General features: G+C 35.8%; 1 protein-coding gene across 1 annotated transcript; it reads left to right on the top strand.

The window, feature by feature from the left end:
- The first annotated feature begins 9,173 nt into the window (after positions 1–9,173).
- LOC131063247 (transcription initiation factor IIB-2-like) lies at positions 9,174–10,157 on the top strand. The gene has a single exon (XM_057997035.2). The coding sequence runs from the start codon at positions 9,174–9,176 to the stop codon at positions 10,155–10,157; it is 984 nt and encodes a 327-aa protein (XP_057853018.2).
- Positions 10,158–11,235: the final 1,078 nt, after the last annotated feature.

The following is an 11,235-nucleotide window of genomic DNA, read 5'->3' as shown; positions in this document are numbered from 1 at the left end:
TGAATATGTTGATGTTGATAACAATTTATCTAACGAATTTTCTAAAGCACTTATCCTAGCTCCTAGACAAGAATAATGTGGCTCGGAACATGAACATAGCCCTTGTTTGGATCTTGTGATGGCTCCACCTGCTGTGTTGGATGTTCCTCCTCTAGCATGTTTCCTGCCTTCCCAAAATATTGATCAGCAAGATCGGGGAGTAGATGATGTGCTAGACTAGTAACATTAGCACAGTAGACTCTCTCCTCCTCTCTTGATCTCTTTTGTTACTTCTTCCATGTGTTATTCTCATTTTTCTATTTGTTGTCCTTAGTGTTGCCTACTTGAGGACGATGCAAAGCATTGAGATCTCTTTTGGTCTCTCTCATGTTGACTCAAAAGACACATGTGTTCCCTTCTTCTAGGTGACCTTCCTTGATTGGGGAATGAAGAACAATTATGCATACATACATATGATATACATGAATTATCATACAGCATACTGACCCCGAGGAAAGCGAAGTCACCTTGTGCTTTGTGTTTTGTGTCTATTGTCCTTGGGCTTATCTCACACTTGGGGGCTAAATCCTTGTGATAACGTGCTCCTTTCTCATTTCTTATATGTATCACTACCTTAAAGCAATCACCCCCGGTGAGGCATGTGCGATCACTTTAACGTAGGGGGGCATACATCCCGTTCATATCTTTTCAAGATACTTGAAAATTTCTTGACAAATTTAGCTTTGCCTTGAAAATTTTTGATATCTTTCTTGCATGACTCATAGTGAGGGAACCTTACTACTGATAGTCATGGTTCTCCCTTGTGATCTTCCCTTTTACTTTGTCAATCGAATTTGTAAGATCCTTAGTCCACTGGGGGCTTGGTGTATCTTTCCTCCTTGACGTGGTGAAATTTTTTCAATGTTGTTTCCTTGTACTTTACCAGAAGTATCAACGTATGCTTATACTCCTGCAAAAGTGGGGGCTAAATGTAGCATCCTAAAATTGTGACACTTGCAATTTCGACTGCATTTGGGTCTTCACGATGGCGGCGCAACGTTGAACTTGAATGGAGACCCCGAAACCTGTTTACAACACCAAAAACTGCATTTTTCTGCACCCTGGCCTGATCCCTCCTCACACCCTGTTGTCCCGGGAGGTGGGACCATGGCACCCAGTGCCCTAGTCCTTCAGGACTAGGGCGCCCAGCACCCTGGTCCCCCAGGACCATGGCGCCCAGCGCCCTGGTCCCTGGCCCTATTTTGGGCCCAGTCTCTTTTGGGCATCGGGTCTTTAAGTTTGCAATTCGGGAAATAATGTTTCCTGGTCGGCCTAAGGTCGGAAAAATCAGTGTCTCAACCCTAATTGACAAGTATATAAACTACTTTTCCTCTCCTAGAAAAGGAGGAAGGAAATAAGCAAGAGCAAGTGGCGAAAGCGATATTCAAACATTCAAACATTCAAGCATTCAAGCATTCCTTCAAGCAATTGAACCTTCTAAGTCTCCATTCAAGGCTAGGTGTTGCATTCAAGACAAGGATTCAACCATTGAAGAGGAGATCACATACAACATACAACATACTACATACATTACACCTTCGCATGTAAGAATACAAACATTCTTAGAACAAGGTTGTAGGTACGTGGCTGTAATTGAAGATCTGGAATCCTTGTGCAGAGATGAACAGATCCACCTTCATTTCGCAGATTTTTCGGAGGACCATGTGCACCCCGGGCGCCATCGTCCCGTCAACTTTCGCTCAAATTTGCAGAACAGCACCGTCTTGACATTTTACTGCTAATTCCAGGTTCCTAGCTTCATCCTATATCCCTATCTCTATTTACAAGTGAATCTTTCTTGCTTCTACATACATTCCTAGTTCAATCATTCTATCTATATTCTTTACAAAAGAGGGTATCCTTGATGTCTTAACCCTTGAAACTCATTTAGAATCCAATCCTGGATTGTGTGGGATTGGATCTTGTGGGTTTCAACCCCTCTTTTGAATGTAAAGTCTCTCCTAAGTGAAAACCATCAACCCTAGTGACCTCCCTTCTCTCTCCTTGGAGTTGGGGGAGGGGAGAACAACTAGGGTTCGAGTTTTCCGCTTTACACCTTTGAAAATGAGGGAATGAGAGCTCTATTTATAGGAAAAATAGAGCAATGGATTGTCTAGATTGGATAATCTTAGCAAGGCCTAGGATTGAAATTTATCAATCCATGTTTACAATTCTCACCAATGAAATGGTGACAATTGTCAAAAACAGGTTGCTTGAGAGGAGTTGAGTTAGAGAGAAAGTCTCTAATCATGCAAGAAGGTTGATTTTAACCATTAATGGTTATATAAGATCTTTTAATGGTTTGGAAGACTTTGAGGGTTTGATAAGTGACTTCCCTTTTCTTAGGGATGTGACAATATTTAGGAGATGGATTAGGATAAATTAGAATTGATTAGAATAATCTAGAAGGGAATTAGGAAGGCAAGTGGGAGATATAGGAAATTGAAGTGGATGGAGGAGGATATTGATTAAAATAAAATTACTTTATTTCAACAAAATAGATGCAACTTGCATAAATACAAGTGGGGGATTTAAATAACTAAATTAGATTTATTTACTTGCAAGGAGCAATTTAATTAAAAAGGGAGAAAGGGGAATTAATTAAATAGAGTGATTTATTTAATCAAAGGCTAGAAAAGGCTTAGGTGAACTTAATTAAATAAATTGAGTAGTTCATTTAATTAGATAGATGAATGTGAATAATTTAATTAAATAGAGGAGTGAGGTTAAAATGAATATTAAATATTCACTTAGGAAAGTGGTCAGATTTATACGTCTACAGATACAATGCTCAGTATCATGTCTAGGCACATGATAGTACTAATAGAATTAAGAGCCATCATACCATCTAGGATATGGTCTACTTTTAGACAACAATCTAAAATCAAGGAGAGCTATGAGGTTGTCTTTCAACAACTTATGCATGATGCTCAAGTACAGGAGTCTGCCAACTTTGTAAAAATAAAATTTTGTAGTAGTTCCAATCTGGATATCTCAGTAAAACACATTTACAATCACCTTGTTCTATTTAGACTCTCCACCAAAATAGTACACATGGGAGATTTAGGAAGATTCTCCAAATTGAGTCATCATGTCTTGATAATCAATAAATGTAGTACATAAATTGGTGAAATTTGAATAACAATTTAAGGACACTTTCTCTCTTAATATTGGCTACAGATTCTTGATGAACATTCTCTTTAACTCGCTGTCTCGAAGGGTAAAAAGGATCTTGGTGGAAATGGATTGATATTGGGAGATAAACTTGATCATCTTTTCATTGGCATTTTGCTTACAATCAAATAGGTTTTTTACGGTGACCTGACTTCCAATGTTTACTTGAAACCTCATATGAAAGACATCCATAAGTTGGTCAAACAAATGAATGGAATAATCAGATAGTGAAATATACCATTCTAATGTGGTTCCTTTAAGGAACAATAACCAAGATAATATCTTAACTAACACAAACTCCAAATTATTATAATCACTACAAATAGTCATGAAAGTGTTTATGTGTGCATTTGGATTTCCTTCTTCACTAGATCAATTGAATTTCAAAGATTCAACCCCTCGAGGGGTGATCAAATTTAAAATAGTCATGTCAAGGAGGTTGTGACGATAATAAGAAGGAAGAGATGACTGATTAGAAGTAGATGTTAGGTTAGTAAGTTGTTTCTACAACTATCTCATATTTTTCAATATGGTATTGAGCATATGATTATGTGGTAGAGGAGGTAGAGACGAAGGTGGTACAATACTGCCTCCACCACCACCACCAAAGTTATGACCATCGCCACCACAAGCACTAACAATAGGTCCAAAAGTAGTAGAGGTCATTCCTATCCCAGTATACCCAAAGGGCATGTGCAATAAATTGACCTTAGGTATTGTATATGCATCGACATACTAGTTAGAAGTAGGTTTAATATTCACCATAATGATTTGTACTTGAGTAATGTCAACACTAACTTGTGGACTAGTGGTGTTAGATTGATCATATTGAACAATGGCCTCAATAAGTGGTACATGAATTTTAATGATCATGTAAATAGACCTTAACACTACTATGCCCTTATTATCTAAGACTATCATATCTCTTAGATGATGAAAAATAGAACCGGCCTAAGGATGGACATTTTCTCACTCAAGGAAACCTTCAAAGTCTTCAAAATTTCTCTCTAGAGAATGAACTTAGTCAAACTAAACCTCAAGAGAATATTCATGATCAACAATAGGCTGAGATGGAGGAATGCTCGTAGGAGTACTATTTTATTAATTATGTGTATTGGAATCCCCAATCATGATTTCTTTGAGAGGTTGAGAATCAAATAAATCATTCGGGTCTAATGAGTCCAAGAACATCTGTCTTGGCTAAGTCAAATTGTAACAATTTGGAGGGATGCTCTTTCTAATATTTCTTCTTACAACAACTCTAGTATTTATCTAGGTCATGAAGCTCATAGACATGCCTCATGTCTACAAGTTCAAAGGAACTAAGAAAAAATGTGAAATTTTGGGTTCACGTCAGGTTCACCAAAATGTAGAGGGGAAAAAAGTGAACCACTTTGAGTGGATGGTAAATACTAGTTGAGGACTCGCTATTTGACCTATCCACCTAGGATGAAGTACAAAGTATATCACTATTTGGTACCCCTTAGATGACATTGAGCGCATCATAGAGGTCTTCTGGTGTAACTTCATGAAAATGTCTAAGGACGCACATGTAGGTCTTAGAAGACAATACGATGCACTTGCATCCTATATGAACAAAGTCACAAAGGTCATATAGAGGACATATTGTGATATAAACTTGTCTAATTGATAGAAATAAAATGAATAAAAGAGCATAAATTAAACACGACCAACTATGAAATAATAAGAGAAGAAGGGAGTCTTACAATTGGTCCATGCTTGAAGCCTCCAACTAGCTTCTTGAATCAACTTAGCAACCTGCACATAAAGCAAACAAAGATGAAAACTTGTGGCTGTGTTTCAGAGGCCTATCATAGTCAGACCCCCATGTTGGTGTTTCCACCTCCATGGATAGCCAAGATAGATAGATAGATAATGGGGAATGATAAATAACAATACATCAAAGATAATCGATAATATTTTATGGAGATAATAGAGAAAGAGGAAGAAGAAAACTCCCCTTAAACACCCAAAGCGAGAATCATATCGAATGAAGAAGAAGAAGAAACTAGTCTTCCTTGGAGCACAATAGAAATGGCAATATGAGAGAGTCGAGTATGCAATGAAATAGAGCCTTTATATAAGCATAGATGTAAGAAACTAGTAGAGTGATCAAATCTTCAGCTACAAAGATTGAATGAGTCACTAGAGAGTGAAAAATGGGCTTCCAAAGGGGAAGATATGCATGCTGGATGAAGGCGAATGTTAGGGAAGATAGGAAAGTGAGATGGACAAAGAGACAAGACAATTAAGGAGTTATCTAATCACCATAAAAGAGGAGGCTCTTATGTAGTGTAGAATTACACAGGGTGTAAATTATGAAACTACAATTAATAAAGGCTCCCCATCATCCTACACATGTGAAGATGTCACCATTTCCTCTCCTCCTATATAAAAAATCAAATCTTATACCAATCTTGACTTGTAATAAATTTTCTTATTAATATTTTTTTCCACAATTCCCCATACCAACTCATGCCAAACATCCTCTATATACACCCCAACATTCATTTCCTTCATGATTATTGTGTAATTTTCCAATCGGTTGACAATTTGGTTTCCTTCCCCATAAACATGGGAGATGAGAAAATATTCAAATTCTTCAATCAACTTCTAGATAATTACTAAATAATACCTCGACATCCAATTGGGTGTATCTCAGCATCAAATAACATTTATTTTATCAAGGAATTTCCTTTTAGATAGATTCTTTTGAAATTTATTTTCTTACACAAATTAATCTCACACCATGTAACTTGAAATTTCCTTGCATTAGTTGTAGCATTGATCAATTTCTTCACCTCTACCAATAATATCTTCTCTTCATGATTTATTATGACATTGTAGTCCTAATAATCACAGACTTTCTCAAAAAACACCTTCAAAATTGACCTTGACCTAGTTTTATTCTAGAAGGTTCCATCTAATTTCCAATTTATTAAGAAAGCAAAATTAGTCTACCCAATCCCATGAACATGTTGTTTCCTTGTCCATTCCTTGAATATTTTCCATTTTATTATTTTACAAAATGAGTTCTTAATATCATGTAGACATTAAAGATACAAAAAAACGTAACTAAGAGATTCAGAAAAGCTAAATGTCACATTAGGGGAGAGGGCTTAGTAGTAATATAGGGTGTAATTTTTCTAGACCCACTTGTGCTTACAATATCTAATCTTGCCAAATATTTAATCTATATATTATACATAAACAATCCACATGTAAATCAATAAATAATCAAATGTTGTTTAAAATGGACCAATACTTGAACTCATGGCAACCTATAAACATTATATAAAATAGAGATAAATACATTCATAAACAAGTGAAATAAATAATTTTTTTATACAAAATATCATATCTATCCACAATAAGTGTGTCATTGATAAATAAGATGCCCATTTAAGCAAATTTTATTATCATACTGAAAAAAATATTATTCCTATGTGTACAACTATTGGGATGGAAATGTATATGCTTTGGAGTATTTCATATGAATAATTTATCCTAACATAAATATAAAAGGTCAGCATAATAAATAACTTGTTAAGTTTCATGATATGTGAAGGATTGTCAAAAGGTTTTAGTGTTCAACTATTAGTCCATTTGTGTTAGATATAAGTTGAATTTTATATAATAATGTGTTTCTTTTATAACAGTAAATAATTTTTTGTGTTCAACTATTGGTCCATTTCTATTGGATATTAAAGCTAGAGACAACAAAGATATTTAATTTTGGATTAAGGCAAAAACAAGTTTTGAAAGGGGCATGAAACCCTTTACAAAGAAGATTCTAAAATTTTTAGAATGAACACAACAAAATAGAATCCGAAACAAAATAGGTTGCAGAGGATAGAGCAATAAATATGGCAGCCAAAGAGCCAACAAAAAACCAAACTAGCAACCAAAAACCAGCAAAAATTCGCAGACCAACAACAAGACAGAGACAAAACCAAAAAAACATAGAACAAAAATTACATGAGGCTCTTAAGGGTCTCAGCAACCTCAACCTCCAGAAGAGTCATTTTGTTAGTAGCAGACCTAAGATCTTTATGGTCTAAAGTCTGAGTAGCATCTTTCTTCTTCAAGTTCCCCCTAGCCCACTAACAAGGGCCAGATTCCATCTAAGTATTATCTTTGTCATCATCCATAGTGACCAACATCTTGTCTTGACCTTCAAGATTTTTCACCATTATATTCATAGCATTGATAGTCTGCTTAACAATTTTGTGATTATTGGACATTATGGTCATGAGAGTAGCCTATATTTTCCTGTAATTCTCCTCAACAATGGAGAAACGATCTTCAAACCCTTTCTTCATATGATCAATGTGAGCAACAACTCTATTAATACAATCCACATTAGATTTTTTCTCTTCCTCGGTCCACTGACCATCACCATTCTCTTTTTCTTGACATGTAGGAGTGGGCATAGCTTCCAACTTTCTCTCCAAAGCCCTTTCGTTAATTTTGACCTCTTTCAGTTCATGGAAGAGCCACTTGAAAAGGATGAAAGTGTCAATAGCATGGTCTCTAGCCATACCCATGATGTTCACATAGTCCTCCCTTTTGTCACTATGCTCAGCACTCTTAGGATGAAGTTCCTTCTGAGCAACAATGCTAGTAGTATTCTCCTGATTAGCAAATGAGGGGGGAATAACAAAATTTTGACAACCAGGCTCTAGGCTGACTCTCAGATTTGCTGCATTATCCTCAGAATTCTCTCTATGACCTTCAGAAGAAGAGGCATCATTACCAGTAGAGATAGAAGAGGAGGAAATAACAACTTGCTTCATACCCTTCTTGCCATTACCATAAGAGGTTTAGCTTTAGGGGAATTCTCAATTTTAGATTTTCTAGGAGGAAAGAAAGACTCATCCTCTGACTCTGAGGAGGAATCCTCATCCTTAGACTCCAACAAAGATTTTTGGTTACTAATATGGAATTCATCTATTTGAGTTGTATATAACTTATATTTTCCATAGGAAAATGATATTCTACTAACAACAAATGATATTTTTTTATTCAACTAATAGGGGTTTTCGGAATAACTTTTAATCAATTCTTTAATAAGTCAATTTTTAACACACTTTGCACGTGATGTGCTATTTTGACATGTTGCATGACAAGCTTTATTTCCAGATCTTAGTTGCAAATAGATAAGTGTCCATTTTACACTTCTATAAAAACAAAAGTCTTATGATATTCCATGTAATGATTACACATTGGCAAAGCTAACTGAAATTACCCCACATGATTCCTCTCCCCTATTAATGAAAATTATAATTTAAATTAAAAGCGAGAGAAGCTTCTACCTGAACGACTTAAATCACACACATTAAGCTTATATTTCTAGGCTTAAGATTGTTTAATATTTAGAGTTGACTGACATTTTCTAGGCTTAATATGTTGCTTAATGTATGTTGTCACACTAAGAAGACACTTCTAGGCTTAAAAGTGTTAAACACACAAAACTGACTAACATCCTCTAGACTTGATATATTGCTTAATGTGTATGGTTTAAAGCTGGCCGCTCCTACCTAAGCATCAAGGTGGAAATAAACTTCGATAGGAAGCATCTCAAGAGGGAATATTTCTCGATGAATAATGATTTATTAAGGATGTCTCTATGACAAATCTTAAAAATAGACTCAAGATGCCGAAAGACTTGAAGTCAAAAGTGAACTTGGCCGGCCATAGGGGTAACAATCCTTCAAATACAAGGTTTTCTGGCGGGAACCTTTCTTTAGGTGCAAGTTAAGAACTTCGCAGCCATAGCCGACGTTCTAGCTCAAAACGTTAAGGCGATAGGACTGGTATAAATAAACAAGCCCATATAACAAACCCTAACAAATACTAATCAAGCCTCTAAAAACTAAGAAATCATAACAAACAATCGTCGAAAGTCCAACGAAACCATTGTTAAAACTGTCGTGGGAATGGATGAACGCTATTGCTCGGACTGTGGAAGAGTGACAGAAATATATGTAGGGGCAACAGAAGCCGTGTGCACAACATGCGGCCTAGTAGTGGACGAAGATAACATTGATAACACACAAGATGTTCGAATCTTCGACGACAACAAAGATGCCCAGAGAGTAGAAAAGAATCAGAATTTCTTCAACCTGGAAAACAATGAACTCACCTCAACTGTTATAAGCGGCACTGGGAAAGGAGCACAAAGTTTGGTCCGCACCCAAATGAAGCAGAACACAAATGACAAGGAAAACAAATTTTCAGATCTCCAAATGATGACCCAATGGGCTTCCCTTCTAGAGTTAACCGACCCAGTTGTTCAACGCGCAGGGCGAATTTATAGTTACTTCTTAGAATCCGGTTCAGTTCGCAGACTCAGTGATACTAAAATCAAGGCTTTGCTTGTCTCTTCTCTTTACCATGCTGGCAAGCAGCTTGGACAATATAAAACCATGGCAGAATGGGTAACAGTTTCTGAACTAACGCAGCATCAGATTTATGAAGCGGGAACAATACTTAAACCTCATATAGAAAGAGACGTGCCGAATAATTGTGGTGGTGATGAGCAGAATAGAAACCCTAATTGGCTGGTTTCCAACTGTGTGCTCAAACAGGGCAGTCAGGTTGTCAAGGCATTTGTTTCTAAGCTCTGTCATATATTGAAATTTGATTTTAGGCAGCGTATAACTGCAGAGGAAATGGCAGTCGAGGTTGTGAAATCTTGCAATATAAGGAGGAAACCGGCGTCCACAGCTGCTGCTATTGTTTGGGTTTGTTCGCTTCTCTTTGATCGGAAGGATTGTGTGAATGTGATTGTGAAGAATTCTGTTAGCAAAAAGGTTATAGCTGCCACATATAAAGAGTTACTGCCAGATCTTGAAAGGTTGGTGCCTACAGAAAAGTTTGGTGAGCCCAGCGATTGGCGAAAAAAGCTTAGAGCTCCATAGCTAACTTTTCAGCACATAGGAGTAGTTGTTTTACTCTGAGATGTTATTCTGATATTGATATTTTTTTTTTTGATGTTTTGTTCTGCAAGGACTGCAACTTTTTCAGCATAGTCCATCATGAAGTTGTATAATGAGTTTTTTTTTATGTTGAGATGGTAATGAACACAGTTAATTGATTTGGAAAACATATTATAATTTTAGGTCATGTTTCGTAGTCTTTAGGATGAACGAAGACATCGATGTTTCTTTTATATATATATATTTATTATACATGCTAAGTATTGGATAGCCATTTTTATTTTAGGCAATTAACCATGTTCATCTGGATTACACGGCTTTGAGTGGTTCTCAATGGAAGTAATTATGTTGATAGGCACAATAGTTTCTATTCAAATCTAAATAAAAACTATCAATACGTAAAGTAAGTGGTTCCCAGATTTGTAAATTATTTTATTTGAAAAGAAAAAAATTTAATTATTAATTCTTTATTTAAAATTGTATTGGCATAATTGATGTTCACTTTATATTTTATTCAATTTTGTATTTAGTTGTAGAAGATGCTTTAATACATTTATGTTGTGCTAAATTATAAAATCTTTGGTGAAGTTATGTATGTTTGACAATGATTTTATGGATCCATTTTCATGTTATCCTATGTACTTATCCCATGTGTTAGATGCATAAACAAGCATTCATATATATTCATCTAAATTATGCATTTACTATGTCCATTAATACACCTATCTATACACATTTTGTTATCCACTTAATTTTTTATTTTTTTTTCCGTTAAAGGCAAAGGCCAATACTATTATTGATTTAAAAAATAATGTTACACCTCCATTCAGTGTGGGCACCAGTAGGAAAGAAAACCTCTGGTTTCGCCCAGATCTATCATAAGATCAGTATTACATTGATATGTGATATGAATCATACAATTTCAAATTCCTAGTGGAATTCATAGATTCCTAGGCTTTGCTATAGAAGAATAGCTTGCTGTGGATAATACAATCGTAGCATCCCATAGCCAATATTCTGATAGCAATGAACATTGTTATCTCCTGGCTATTTCTGGACT

The sequence above is a fragment of the Cryptomeria japonica genome, chromosome 9 (genome assembly GCF_030272615.1).
Source record: "Cryptomeria japonica chromosome 9, Sugi_1.0, whole genome shotgun sequence".
NCBI lineage: Eukaryota > Viridiplantae > Streptophyta > Pinopsida > Cupressales > Cupressaceae > Cryptomeria > Cryptomeria japonica.
The sequence above is the reverse complement of the archived record's forward strand: the minus strand, read 5'-3'. Positions and strand labels throughout refer to the sequence as shown.

What these genes read in the sequence shown, in the direction of transcription:
- LOC131063247 (XM_057997035.2), top strand. Translation starts at nt 9,174, where the DNA reads ATGGATGAACGCTATTGCTCGGACTGTGGAAGAGTGACAGAAATATAT.